The 15,959-nt window shown below is 39.4% G+C and overlaps 1 protein-coding gene across 6 annotated transcripts in view; it reads right to left on the reverse strand.

Moving 5' to 3' along the window:
* Window positions 1-5,292: 5,292 nt before the first annotated feature.
* Window positions 5,293-15,959, reverse strand: part of sbno2b (strawberry notch homolog 2b) — a 171,947-nt gene continuing 161,280 nt past the window's right edge. For all 6 annotated transcript variants that reach the window (XM_072244367.1, XM_072244370.1, XM_072244366.1 and 3 more), the window contains 4 exons: window positions 15,502-15,633; window positions 11,896-11,972; window positions 10,259-10,449; window positions 5,293-9,047 (listed from right to left, as the gene is read on the reverse strand). In XM_072244367.1, the coding sequence (XP_072100468.1) occupies window positions 8,719-9,047; window positions 10,259-10,449; window positions 11,896-11,972; window positions 15,502-15,633 (729 nt within the window). In that variant the 3' untranslated portion in view covers window positions 5,293-8,718. The remainder of the gene's footprint in view (window positions 9,048-10,258; window positions 10,450-11,895; window positions 11,973-15,501; window positions 15,634-15,959) is intronic.

Genomic DNA, 15,959 nt, shown 5'->3' on the forward strand with positions numbered 1-15,959 from the left:
CTTCACCTGCGAATCTGCTGGGGTCATCTACTGTGCCCAGTGCTCCCGATGTGGTCTTCTCTAGTGAGACCTGTCCTGTTCTGCGGTGGCCAAACGTTTTAATTCTGATTCCGATTCCCATTCCAACATTTTGGTCTATGGCCCCCCTCTTGTGTCACAATGAGGCCACCCTCAGGATGAAGAAGCAATACCGTATATTCCGTCTGGGTAGTTGCCAACTTGATGGCATGAATATCAATTCCCTCCCCCCCCCCCCCCACTTCCCCTCTTATTCTATTCCCTACTCTGGCCTCTCTTCTCATCCACCCTGGGTTCCTCCTCCTCCTCCTCCTCCCCTTTCTTCTATGGTCTACTCTCCTCTCCTATCAGATTCCTTTCTTGCCAGCCCTTTGGCCTTTCATGCCTACCTGGCTTTTCTTATCACCATCCAGTTTGCCCTCCTTCCCCTCCCCCCACCTTTCTATTTTGGCATCTTCCCCATTCTTTTCCAGTCCTGAAGAATGGTTTCGGCCCAAAATGTCAATTTCCATAGATGATGCCTGCCCTGCTGAGTTTCTCCAGCGTTCTGTGTGCGTTGCTAAGGCATGTTCAGCCAGAGATGAACAGATGGCTTCTCCGTGAGATCTTTAGCCAATCTGTTCCAGTAGAGTTACAATACTGACATCTCTAGGTAATATAATAATAATTTCCCCAGGACTGTTCTGTTCACAAAGAGGAAGGAGAAATCCAAATCAGCTCATTACTCTTCAATCAGCACAAGGGTTAATTGATAACACTGATCAGCAGTACTTACCAATAATAGTTACTGCTGCCCAGTTAGGTTTCACTAGGATCACTGCTCCAGACCCTGTCACAACTGGAACCGAAGTGTGGCAACACTTGCAGACTTCGACCAGCATAATCCTCGGACAGTGTTGGTCATTGATGCTAAATGATGTATTTCACTGTTTTGCTGTATGCGATCTTTAATATTTAACAGCTTTAGTCTGAAGGTGTATCTAAGAGGTGAGGTGAGTGCCCTTGACATTGTAACAGTAGTTGAGTGGTGCCTTGGTGAAACTTGGAGTCAACAGGCAGAGAGAAAGCACTCTACAGATGGGACGTTACCACAGCAGAACACCAGTGCATTGTCCTTGGCAAAATATCCTTCAGCTGCTTCAATGACCTTTCTGCCATGTTTTCAGATCTCTACCCAATGTTCAATCCCATTTCACAATTCCTCGCCACATTAAGTAGACCATGCTGGGCAACATGCAGGCTGATATGTGACAAGTACCGTTCATGCTACAAGAGGGCTGATCAATACCCATAGCCAACACTGTCTTTCAGTCTTCGCATTCAATGGCACCACTTTTGCTGTACCCCAACATCAATCTGAGAGTCACCATTGACCAGGAACTCACTGAGACCAGACACGTAAATACCTCGACAAGAAGAGTAGGTCACTGGTTGGGTATCCTCTGATTAGTAACCAAGGTTGCTTCACCATTAAAACATCACCAGTCAGGAGCATGATAGAACACTCTCTAATTGCCTGGAAGAGTTCAGAGTGGACAACTCTGCTACAAAAGTCTCATTCCATTAAGGCGTGATTGGTGCCTCACCCACTCCTGAAACATTCATTCGCTCTAACACAGAAACAAAATGGTCGCATTGTGCACTAGCCACAAAATGGTCTGCAGTCACTTTCCCAGACTTCTCCAGTAACACTCCCCAAACCTGTGACTAGTGGCTTGCTACCACCATGAGGGACAAAGGTAGAAGCTTCAGGGGAACACCTGTGTATTTTGCCTTCAACCTACACATCATCGTGACTCAGAAATATGTCGCTAATCCTTCATTGTTGGCTTTATATACCGGAATTCTTTGCCTACAACCCTGAGGCCAAACCTTCACCAGAAGGAATGCAATCGTTCATTAAGACAGACACAAGAGACTGTAGGTAGGTGCTGAGATCTAGAGCAAAATTTAAAGGATGGAGGACACAGCGGGTCAGGCAGCATTGGGAGGGAAGTAGGCAGTCAACATTCTGGGTTGAGATCCTTTGCCTGGACTGAATTGCCCATTGTCCACTTCCCTCCATAGCTGCTGCCTAACCCACTGAGCTCCTTCAGCATTTGGTTCATTGCGACAGTCCATGTCATCTTCTCAAGGAGAATTAGGGATGGGCAGTGACTACTGACATCACCAACAATACCCAAATCTTTGCAAATTTTAACAAAAGGGTAGGCATATAACAATGTACTTGTTCAGTCATTCTCTGGACCCATATTACAATAGTTAACTCTAAGTTGCCCCTTGAATTGTCTAATATCCCCCACACATCTGCACTCCATAAATATAAAGATTGCTCCTGTGTAGAATGCAATGTTGTATGTAGTATTGAGAACATTATTAATTTTGAGAGCAGATAAATAATTTTTCAACATTTACCAGGGAAAAGAAAACCACCCATTGCTTACTTGTAGTTTACCAGTACGTGCATATACACAGGTAGCTGGCTGGTGCTATAGTGGTGTCCACAGCAGACTTTGAGGCAAGTGGTCCTGGGTCCGAATCCAGCCAGCTCCTTGCACGCATTGCAGCCGTGCTGGGTTGAGCGTCGAGTTAGCAGCTCGGCCTCGTTAAAAAAGAGACAAAAATGCTAAAGAAATGGCAAGGTTGCTGTCCGATGTACCACAAGGCGCGGAGAGGAATAACAACAATATTACTGCCATGTCACGTGTAATCACTTCTCATTTATAATATGTACAAATAGACATTTTTACAATATCCAGTGAATGTTAGATCATTAGTGGCTGTGGTACCAATCAGATGATAGTGCTGTCATTTCCTCACTTGCTTCATCATTGGTAGAGTAGATAAAGGTAAGAAGCAATACTGTGTTTTGGGATTCAAGGTGACTGGGTAATATATCCAGTTATTTAAGGAAAACTGTCACTCACTTTATCTACTGCATAATGCCTTCTATCTTAGCAGTTTCACAATCTTACTTTAGAATGTGCATGTATGTGTTTCTCATTTGCATTAAGAGGGAAGATTGTTTTGCGTCCATAACACAAGCACTATTCGTAGTTCTTGAAGGTTTTCTCATGAGCCGTAATAGCTTCATGCTAATTGCTACACTACCATCATAAATTATTAATTTCTATTATTTTGTCCTGAATTAACAATTCAGACTTGGATCTGCTACTGGTCTTTCTCTGATATTTTACCTGTTGATCACTTGCAAAAATAGATTATGATGATTATGAAGACACGCAGTCCTCTTTTATTGTCATTTAGTAATGCATGCATTAAGAAACGATACATTATTTCCTCTGGTGTGATATCACAAAACACAGGACAAACCAAGACTGAAAAAACTGACAAAACCACATAATTATAACATATAGTTACAAACAGTGTAACAATACCATAACTTGAAGAAGTCCGTGAGCACAGTAAAGTTCAAAGTTTCTCAAATATCCCACATCTCACGCAGATGGGAGAAGGAAGAAAAACTCTCCCTGCTATGCCAACCACAATCCGACTCTGAGTCAACCGAAAACTTCGAGCTCTGATCAGCTCTCTGACACCGAGTACTGAGCGCCATCTCTGTCCCAACGATTCGACCTCCTTCTCGGTCGCCAAAAGCAGGCAAGGCCGGGGATTTTGAGGCCTAGCCTCCAAAAGATTCCCGACCACACAGTAACAACAGCAGCGAATGGGCGTTTCAGAAATTTCTCCAGATGTTCCTCTGTGCTTTCACGTCCATTCTCCATCAAATCAGAATTGTCCACGGCCCCTATTTAACAGATACGATATCATTTTTCACCGGAGGGCTGCGCACGCAGGCGCTGCCATCTTCTCCTCCCATTAGGTTGGGTTAGAACGTAGAACATTATAGCACAATACAGGCCTTTTGGCTTATAATGCTGTGCCCACCTTTTAGCCTACTCTAAGATCAATCTAACCCTTACCTGCCACATAGCCCTCCATTTTTCTATAGTCCATACATGTATCTAAGATTCTCTTAACTATCCCTAATGTACTGTATCAGCTTCTACCCCTGACCCGGCAGTGAGTCCCACACATTTGCCATTCTCTCTGTAAAAAAACTAACCTTTGACATTCCACCCCCCTATACTTTTCTCCAATCACCTTAAAATGATGATATTAGCCATTTCAGCCTTAGGAAAAACTCACATGCTGTCTACATTGTCAAGTCAGCTCCTCCTCCTCTCCAAAGAGAGAAGCCCGAGCTTGCTCATCCTGTTCTCATAATGATAATGGGAAGAACTTAACTTGAAGATGGATAATGCATTAAATTATTTGTATATGAACATACTGCTTTAAATCAACAAATTCCTTTGTTTAAAATAGTGTCTCTATTTTCCCTTGGAGGTACTTATACACAGAATATTTATTTATTTACATCACAGAACAGCCCCTTCCAGTCCAACGAGCAACACTGCCCAGCAACCCACCTATATAACACTAACCTAATCACAGGACAATTTACAATGACCAATTAACCTACTAACTGGTACATTTTTGGACTGTGGGAGGAAACCAAAGGATCAGGAGGAAACCCATGTGGTCACAGGGAGAACGTTATAAACTCCATACAGACGGCACCAGAATTGAACTCTGATGCCCTGAGCTGTAATAGCTTCATGTTAATTGCTACACCACCATCGCAAATTATTAGTCTCTGTTACTTTGTCCTAACTTGGTTTTCAAGGACAGAAATGCCTTGAATTTATTTATTGAGATACAGTGTGGAACAGGCCTTTCTGGCCTTTTGAGCCCAGCAGCCCCCCAATTTAATCTTAGCCTTTACAGTGACCAATTGACCAATCAGCAAGTCTTTGGACTGTGGGAGGAAACCGACGTGGTCACGTGGAGAACATATAAACTCCTTACAGTGACGGGAAATGAACCTGGGTCGCTGGTAGTGTAAAGCTTTGCGCTAACCACGCTGCCCCAAATGTCCTTCTTAGTAGCTGTCAGTGGATGCTTCACACAATACCAGATTTTATTCCTTATCTGTTTTGTGTTTTGTTCAAATGTAACCCATTTCTCCCAAGATTGGATTGCGCCCAGAACTAAATTAGCTCAATGGCACCAGCAAGTGGAAAGGAAAACAAAGAACATAAAATTGGCGGAGTGTAGGAAATCACTCACACATCAACTGGAAAAGATGCAAGTAGAACAACTTAAAGGGGTAAAAGTAATGTGAAATCTCATTCACTCCATTCACTGCTATATTCAAAAGTTTACCCTTGAAGCAATCAGTGACATAACAAATCTTTATAGAAATTTTATTTTATGCTATACAGTAATACCATTTTTTTAAAAATGAGGACGTTTAGTTTGGTTACATAGATGTGTAGTGCAACTGTCTTGTGGGATTTGGCAAGGTACTGGTACTAGAAAAGCAACTGTTATATATCTGGTAGACATTCTTTTAAAACATTACAGAAAAGTTATTGCCAACAAGCACATATTTGGAGACAGTGAACTGCAAGTTGTAAAAAAAGATAATTGTAGTTTTTATTATTTATCATAAAAATGAAAGCATGCTACTATATTCCTTCCTTGAAAGTAGAAAATTAAGAATAATTAGTTTAAGGCACATTTTGATATTTTTACATATATACTGCTTCATTTCCTACATTTATAAATACAAATAGAAAACAAAGACAACCCAGTAAGTTGTAAGTAGGCAAAAGTGCTTGCATTGTTTACAGATACCCACAGCATATACAATAGCTACAATCAATAGAACCATATCGGTTAACAAAATAATTTATGTAAAAAAGTCAAAATCTACTGTTTAACGAACAAAAAGCAACATGAATCTCAATTCATGCAGACAACCCTGATAAAAAAAAAGATAGAAAAGAGCCATTGGATCAGTTCCTGAGGCAAAGAGATTTTATAGCAGGTAATTTAAAAGATGGTGAATACTTTGGTATGTGTCCTATCTTAGTTAGAGTACTCAATGAGAGTAGTAATGTGAGGCCACAATAACAATATTCTCTGGATTCTAATAATCTAGTGCATCCAAAATTCTAATGGCAGATTAAAGCAGTTTTTAAGCTTTACAGCAGTCCCTGATATTTTTTAAAAATTAGTCAACAATTACCTAATGGAACTTTTAATGTTGGGTGCTTCTAGTCAGAAAACATTACATACATCTTCCCTCTTTCACCATCTTGATCCTGTCATGCACACATCACCTGTATTAGATGTTCCTTTCTGTATGTTAAAATGCAGATGTGAGCAGGTATGTTGGCTGTTGACTGACTAATGTCAAGCTTCAAAGTGCATTGAAGCATTCAGGATGCTGGCAATGATGTTCTGGGCTTTATGCTTATAATTTATTAAATAGGTCAGATGTTTTTGATCCATTAAATAGTGAACTTAGTATTAACTACGGACAAATACAACCAAATCTAACTTGATGGTTCATCTTCTAATCAACTTGTCTAATGAGCTTTTCTTGACCAAGCAACATTACTTCCAATTATTAAGTTATGTGTAATAGATGTTGTTGACAGGAGAAGAGCTATGACACACAACTCTCCCGCATAGTGAAACAAGGGGTTCACATTTGTCACTTTTGTTGGTTGACAGTTAAGGATCACTATTCACTCTGGATATCCCATCCGCAAATGGTTTTGGTCTCATCCAACATCCAAGTCTTTCTTAAACAGTACTACTACCATGATGTGTTTAATATGCTTCAAAGAAAAAGTTTCTGTTTGCCTGAATTTACATCCATTAAAACTCTGGAGTAATCAAAGAGGAGCGAGTTGGATCAATTGTTTCACTGTAATCCTTGCATTTTTACCATATAGTTTGAATTATGTAACACAGGTTTGAGTTCCATTTGTAGAGTATTTCGTGTACAAAATGTCAGTTTAACTGAAAAACTGTAGGCAGCTATGGTGCTAATGTTGTGTCAGATGGATTTAAATCTACAATTTTGAGTTTATGTCCTTCCAGTCCATACCTACTAGATCATAATTTCACTGTACCTGAGCAAGTGCTTTAAGTGTTTGATTTAAGTCAACACAAGAATTACTAATGTCGAGAAATGCTTCTTCCTCCCGATGATTACTCCTTAGTTTTGAATGGCTGAACAGTGAAGGAACTTTTTATATGAGGCAAGGTACCTGACTTTCATAAAACTAGTCTTTGGGTCACTCCAAATGGATTGGTAGGTTTACAATACCAATACTGATACAATAACCTGAGCAACAGATTTCATCTTATATTAAAAAAAATCTTCCATCTTAGAGTCTGTGAATTTAAAACATCTGATAAGCTCTATGATGGCACTGCCAGTGAGGAGAGAAAGATAACAAAGAACTTTCTATGGCATTTCTCTGATCAAGACAGTACAGCCAAGAGCTGTTTGATAAAAAGGATGCAATAGATAAAATAAGTAAATTAAATAACATAAAATCTTGCTCTAATTTGAAGAGAAGTAAAAACAAGTTAAAAGATTCCCCATTCTGCTAGAACTCAGATTCTTGACAATTTAATTTTCAATCAAAAAGCCGTCTCTCACCATAAGTTAATTTGTCCCACTTGGAGTAAGATACAGAATACAAACCCACTATAATCTTGCAAATCCCAAAAGCACATCTATGGGCTGTAAACTTCCATTCATCTGGAGTGGGTCTACACAAGACTGATTTCTTGACATTAAAGTAAGTATTTCAAGGGGAACATATGTAAGCATATAACAAGACTTTAACCAGCACTTTCTGTAAGCTATTGCATAGTTGTTTCATTACAGCTGAACATCTTATGTCAGAGTCAGCAAGTGATATGACTAATATCTACAGGTCAGGGAGAGTCCATAACTTTGAGATATTTATCATGCCTTGCTGACTTCCACAACATATATTTATATTACATGCTTAAAATATATAATTTAGAAACAAAATTTACAATCTTTATGATAAATGTGGTGATATGAAAAATACCACCAGTTTCCAGACTAATTGTGGTATAAAACCTTTTGTGATCTTTGTAAAAGATAATGGAGTTTATATTTACAGTCATATAGTTGTACATTGCAATGTTGTACTTTGTTAAAGCATAATACTACATGAATAACTCACTAATTACACTGCTGTTAAGTGCTTATTTAAGCCCCTTAGAAAAGTGTTATGTAAAAGATGTGCAGAACAGCAGTTATTTGACAGCAGAGAAAATGGTACTGTTCCTCAGAAATACAGCTTTTCCAGGCACTTCCCAAACGGCAAGTGCTGGGAAGGCCGCCTTTCCTTTTCACTGGGTTGGGACAAACTTTATTTTCAACCACTGAATCCCTTATTATCTGTTAGTTTTTGTACGATTCTCCCTTCTCATAGATTTTTAACTGTGCAAATTCCCTGCTGAGGACTCATCCCTTGGACACATGCCATCGAGCAAGTGCAACAAACAGTACCAACGCGCAGGAGGGGACGAGAAGTGAAGAAACATGTCAGCTCTTGATAATGTCATGTCAAAAATTCAAAGGTTGAAGAGATGTACCTTCAAGGCTCACATGATTGAAGAATGCATTTGTGTCCCAGTTGTGGTCTTTCTGTAGGCAGTATCACTGAAGGGAAAATCTATGACATAGTCAATTTTCAGCCTGCACGTCAATAGGATACGTAGGGTTTTGACTGGCGACAGGCACTTTAGCATAGCAGCATGCTGGGCTCTTGCTATTCAGCCAGCTTCCCAGATATGTGATGGTTGCCCATACTGAATAACGCTTTGTCTATCTTGAGTTGGCATCTGTTCCTGTTCTCCGTATTGACCGTAATCAAACCCTAATAACTCCTGTAAAACGCGGACAGGGTCAAAAGTATCTGGTAAGATTTGACCACCGCTGTTAAAGGACTGTGTTGGAGCTAAACTGTCTGCTGGTTCATTCTGATACATCTGCAGTACTTGGCTTGCCAGTCTGCTCTCCTCCTGCTTTTTCTTTACTGCAAAATCCATTTTCTTTAGCTCTTCAATGACATTGTAGACACAGGCTTCAGGAATCTTTATACCTGTAAAAATAGCCAGAAAGTTTGCCCAAATTAGAGAAGCTGTCACAGCAGAGGTCACACATACACAAATCCTGATGAAGGGTGTCCGCCTGAAATGTCGACTATTTATTCACTTCCATAGATGCTGACTTCCTGCTCACAGACCTGCATTTTACTTTCGTCCATGTGCCTGTGAAAGAGTCTCTTAAATGTTCCTAATGTATCTGCCTCTACCACCACCCCTGGCAGCTTGATTCACACACTTGCCACTCTTTGAATTAAAAAAAAATCATCTCTGACATTACCTGATACTTTCCTCCAATCACCTTGAAATTATACCCCCTTATGTTAGCCACTTTCACCCTGGGGATAAAAGTCTTTTGGCTATCCACTCTATCCATGCCTCTGATCATACTTTACATGTACGTTGCTTTAAGATCTACTAAGATCTTAAAGTAGATTTTAAGATCTTCTTTAGATCTAAAGTAAATCTTAAATAGACTTACTTAAGTCTATCCCACAAACTGTATGCAAGTTTCAATATTTCTCCTCAAATTTCTTAAGAATTCTGGTTCCCAAGTGCTCCATTACTATGTGCTCTCTACAGCAGTATTAAAGGTGTGCAGTTCTCTTCCTTTTGTATAATGGATTAATAAGCTAAAATGTCATGGGTTCAAAAGTCTGGCCATTTGTGGACTGGCATTGATAAAAGGTGAGGTGATTTCCAAATGGTTCACTGACATCCATCATGGAAATGAATGTGTCTAATATGGTTGGATGCTGGGAGTGGCCTATCAAGGGCTTGTTCGAAATAAAACTGACTCATTAAAGGTACGCAGTATATAATGTTTCCTGTAGATGTTGTTCAAGACCATATAAAACGTGTTGAGATATGGAGCTGTGTCTTATGAACCTACAAGGGCTGACTTGAAGATCAAAACATTTCTATATATTTGATTTTAATGTAGACAAAATAACTAACAATTAAATATTTCAAAAGTTATCAAAAATATTTGCCATACATTAAAGTAACAATTTTAGAATGATATTTTAAGCTTCATTGGTATAAAGACAGTGATGCATTGAGAAAATGCACAAATTTGTTCTGAGGATAGAATTTATTACGAGTGTAAAATTCAACAGCTCCACCTAGGGACAGGTTAAAGAAAAATTTTCTTCACAGAACGGCTCTTAAAAAAGATCTATATGGGAAAAATAAAACCTTTACTTACCAACTTGCTTTTTTTGCTCCTTGGTTTTGAGACGAACAATTTGTAAGTGACTGGAATTTGTAACATCAGACATAATGTTTCCAACTTTGTTCCAAACCCGTAATAGAGCTCCACACAACATGTAGTAATGACGTAGCCGCATGCCTTGAAAACACTCCTTCCCCTGTTGCACTATCTTACACTTCCTATTCCTGGAAAATGCAGGAGGACATGTCAATATTTACTTAAGTCCCATGTTGTTGTACTTGCCTTCCCATTCTGTTGCTGCCAAATGGCACATAAATAATTACGGTCCATCACAAATCGTGGGCTATTCAAGGTCATATAACAGAGGAGATTGGATAGATGCTGGAAATCATAAGAAAAACACACAAAATGCTGGAAGAATTCAGCAGGTCAGGTAGCAACTATGGAAATAAATAAACAGTTTATTCCCCTCCAAAGATGCAGCCTGATGTGCTGAGTTCCTCCAACATTTTGCATGTGTTTCTCAAGGCCATTTAAACTGCGGTGAGATAGGAAGCATTGCCTAATGAAGCCACAAGGGCTAACCTGAACATCAGGACATTTCTACATGCCTTATTTTAATGTAGAAAATTAATTCAGAACTCAGTTGAATGACAAGAAAGATCTAACAATACGGATCAGTGAGGCTCTGTTGCTGAACACAGAATGGTGCTCCTCTACATCAAATTGGATACAAGGTGAAACAGGCACACAATATTCAGAGATCACAGGTGATACAGCATTACTGGGTTGGGGGGGGGGAGGGGTTGCAATCCTAGAAAACTGCCCATTTTCTGTAATATGAAGCCACATCAATGTGTGATCAAGAAAACGTGTTGAAACAAGATACATTTTGTATTTATTCCTAGTTTTTACCCATATTAATTATGTGACAGTTAATTTTTATTCCATGCCTTTGTAAATTCCTGAAGAGTGAATTTCTATTACCTTAACTGTTATAATACCTGTACTGAGTAGGTTTGATTTCTAGTTACTCATTGGCAGGCAAAGCTACTCACACCCAGAATCAACAGTAATAACTGGCAGGGAATAGTCACAACTTTCATCATAACTCAACTTAGCCCCTTATGATTTGCTATTTGTACAGCTAAACTTTAAATTACTTCAATGTATAACTACTTTATATATAGTCAAATGTGAACCCTCCGTCGGTCAGAGCTGACCATGGATATTGTGTCCTAGCTGTCTAGATACACGAGCCTGGGCAGTACGATATGGAGAGAAAGCTGCTGCCCATGTAGCAAGCTCCCCCTCTCCACGCATCTGATTAACCCAAAGGAACGGCAGAGACCGATACAGTTTGGTACCATCAGCGTTGCAGGAGTTGCCAGTCAGTATGGAACTCAATGTAGGACTGTCTGAGTGGCAAAGAAATTTTAAAAATCTTTTTCTAAGTTTGTATGAATATAATCCTTTTTTGCACACCATAATTTCTCTTTATTTAAAATAAGGTTCCAATTGTTTTAACATAATATATTCCCCTGATGTGCAGACTGAAGGATGTGATCCACTTGCACAGTTGTACTAATGAGCTGTAATGCTTCTATAAGTTTATTCTAAAAGTGAAACCAATTTAAACACAATCTTCAGACTATGAAAAAAAGCCTTACAAAGTTGAATGGCAGCATTTCTGGAAGGCAAAATTATACAGGCTTTCCCAAAATTCTTTGGCCTCTTCTGGATTGACCTAAAATACACAAACAAAATCAATAAATACAAATAAATAAATGAAATATTACACACTTTTGGGAAAGAGCTACAATTCAAGTTTATTGTTATCTGACTATGCATATACACAACCAAATGAAACAATGTTCCTCTGGACCACAGTGCACTCTCAAAACATAAAACAAATTATCACCACAAATGAGTTAATAAAATATAATAATTCAAAGTGCACAGCACAGGTAAACAGCTTGCCGTCCTAGTGATGAGTCCTCTCATTAGTCTCGCAGCCTGAGGGAAGAAGCTGCTACCCAGTATGGCAGTCTTAGTCCTGATGGGAATGGGTCAAAGAGATTGTAGGACAGGTGGTAGGGATCCTCAACAATGCTTTGACCCTTTGTATACTATGCGCCCAGTAATTGTCACAAATAGAGGGTGAGGGAGATCCCTAGTGATTCTCTTGGTGTTTATTACTACCCTCTGTAAGGTCTTGTGGTCTGATGTGAAACAGTATAATTGCATTTATTACGCTTTTAATTTATCTTTGCAAAAATAGCAAACTGCCAATATTGAGAATAAAATATTTCCTATTCTGCCTGTGGAAATTAACCATTTAAAATAACTGATATAACATTTCCTTACAGAATCCTTAAAGCAGAAGCAGCCATTTGCAATGGCTAGTTTTCTGGTGAGTAATCTATTCACTCTCACCCTCCTTTCCTCAAGAATCAGTTATCTAAATCACCTTGGTTTACTTTGGTTCTACTATGTTACAGGCAGTGAGATCCAGGTCTTAATAATCATTTACTGTATATAAAGCTTTCTCTCGTAAGGGGAGAGACGACTCTTCTTCATTCTTCCAGGATGTCTTTAATTCACATCATTGTCCCTTGATCAGTGAACATCTATCTGCTAATCAGAATCACTGCTCTCGTTATCCTATTCCAAATCCACTCTGTTCTATTAAAACCCTTTGCTCCAGTTTATTCTGTCTGAACCCCCTCAACCCCTCATTCTAACAAATCCCGTCTGCACCTTATTTCAAATCTATACCTTCTTCCTGAAAAATCACAGTTAATTGTGACACTGATTGTAACCCAACTAATGTTTTAGAAAAAGGGCAATACAACTTCCTCCCTCTGGGTACTTTGTTCTCTGGTTATGGTCCTTAAGATCTCAACTCCTCTCTCAGAATCTTCCAACTCTTACAAACCCTGTTACTCCTGCACACTCAAATAAAACCATGCCATTAAACCTCTACTTTCTGCACTGCAGTGGACAGGAAGGCTCCACAACAGGTAGTAAAAACTGCATAATGCATCACCAGCATCAGCCTACCAGCCATCAAGGGCACATATACAGAAAGGTGTTGGAAAAGGGCCAGTAACATCATTTTCATTTTTATTTATTTAGAGATCCAGCATGGAATAGCACCTTCTGGCCCTTCGAGCCACACTGCCCAGCAACACCCAACAAACTTGATTTATCCCCAATCTAATCATGGGACAACTTACAAGACTAATTAACCTACCTGGTACGTCTTTGAACTGTGAGAGGAAACCCCAGGGCCCAGGGGAATCCCACGCATTTCACAGGGAGGATGAACAGAGACTCCTTATAGGTGAACTCTGACGCCCTAAGATGCCAACAGCGTTGTGCTAACCACTGTGTTAGTGTGGCACCCCATGAAGGATGCCACCCACCCTCCTCAAGGACAGTTTGTCCCTCTCTCATCAGGGAGGAGGCTATGTAGCATCCACACCAGAACCACGAGACTCAAAAACAGTTACTTTCCCCAAGATGACAGGCTGATTAGCATCCTCCACCCACTAACCCACCTCTTCACCACCACTATATAAACTTTCTGTCAGAGACATCTTATGTACAGATACTCCTGTGCCCAGTGTCAAATTATGGATATACAATCAATGTATATAAGATATCCTAAGTACTTATATTTATTGCATTTTTTATTATTGTGTTCTTTATCTTATCACTGTTTTGGATCTACAGTAACAATTATTCATTCTCGTTTACACCCATGTTCTGGAAATAACGTTAATCTTGAATCATTCTTTCTGTCAATATGCATCAATTCTCACGCATACACACTAGTATTTTTTTCAATATTGCATCCAATTTTAGTGAAAATTAACACAGCAGTTTAAACTGTATTATAGATATAAACATTGACTCAATATTAAGTCTGATTTGGAGGGCTTCACCATACTATATAAGAGAGGCTACAAATGTTTGGCTATTTGATTCTAGTGAATGGCAAGTAATGCTTAACATATGACATTTAAATGATTATGTGACTCATAAAGTAGTTATAAAGTAATTCCAGCAAAATCAAAATAAACAGACACACAAGAGAGTGCAGATGCTGGAACGTGGAGCAACACACACCAACACTGGCAGCAGCATCTACGGAGGGGAATGAACAGTCAACCTTTCATCTTACATCTTCCAACTAACTGGGGCCCCACTGTAGTAGCGGTTAGGATACTATTACAGCTCGGGGTGTTGGACTTTGGAGTTCAATCCTGGCACCATCTGTAGAGAATTTGTATGTCCTCCATGAGCACGTGGGTTTCCTCCAGGTGCTCCGGTTTCCTTCCACAGTCCAAAGACATACCAGTTGGTAGATTAATTGGTCATTGTAAATTAAGACCATAAGATATAGGTGCAGGATTAGCCCATATGGCCCATCGAGTCTGCTCCGCCATTTCATCACGGCAAATCCATTTTTCCTCTCAGCTCCAACCTCCTACCTTCTTCCCGTATCCTTTCATGCCTTGACCAATCAAGAATTGTCCTGTGATTAGGTTAGGGTTGAATGGGTGGGCTGCTAGGCAGCATGGCTTGGTGGGCCGAAAAGGCCTATTTGGTGCTGTACCTCTAAATAGAATAAACAAATAAACTCTGGATTCAAAGATAGTGAGGAGAATAGCCAATATAAAAGCTAGAGGGAAGGGGTAGAGCAAGAGCTGGCAGTTGATAGATGGATCTAGGTGAGAAGGGTTAATAGCATATTAAGCCCACAAGACAGAGGAGCAGAAATGGCCATTCAGCCCATCAAGTTTGCTCTGCTATTCCATCATGGCAGACTTACATTCCCTCTCAACCCCATTGGCCTGCCTTTTCCCCATAAACTTTAATGCTGTTAGGATCAATGCCAGGGCCTCAAATATTTATAATTTCCGTTAGTTGGAAAACGGAGTATAATGTAGGAAAATTACCCACTTTGGAAAGAAGAAAAAGCAAAATAGTATTTAAGCGGAGTGAGACTAAAAGATGAAGGGTTTTTTTTCCTCTTCACAGATGTCACCCGACCTGCTGAGTTCCTCCAGCATTTTGTATGTGTTACTCTGGATTTTCAGCATCTGCAGAATCTCTTGTGTTTTTGAGACTACGGGATATTGCAGTACAAACTTATAATGATGACTATGGGTGTTTTTGCCACTTAGCACAAAATGTCAGCATTTGGGCACAGCAAATCAATAGGAAGGCTTCACTACAAAGGGCACATTGGTCATTATAATACTCACTCTTTTGTATTTCCTTCGCAAGTTATCAAAGCTTTCTAGTTGTGTTTGTTTTCCAATATTTGGTTTATACAACACGTAAGATTTTACATTAATCTGCTCAGCCAAAAGTGCAAAAGGCTCGTTTCCCCTGAGCTGTAAAAGAAAAGCAATTGATAAAAATGAAGTCCTTGGGCAGAATAGAATGCTTGAACAACTAGACATATAAATATATTACGATTTCAATTTTGGTACGATAAATACAACTCAGAATCAGGTTTAATATCACAGGGATATGTTGTGAAAATTGTGTTGTGGGAGGTTACATTGCAATACATAATAATAGAAAACACTATACATTACAATAAAAATAGATATAAAAAATAAATTAAGTAGTGCACGAAGTGAACAAAAAAAAGGTAGTGTTCATGGGTTCATTGTCTATTCCACTGATATCTATAGATATGAGTATCAATAATTTT

The sequence above is a fragment of the Mobula birostris genome, chromosome 26 (assembly GCF_030028105.1).
Source record: "Mobula birostris isolate sMobBir1 chromosome 26, sMobBir1.hap1, whole genome shotgun sequence".
Lineage (NCBI taxonomy): Eukaryota > Metazoa > Chordata > Chondrichthyes > Myliobatiformes > Myliobatidae > Mobula > Mobula birostris.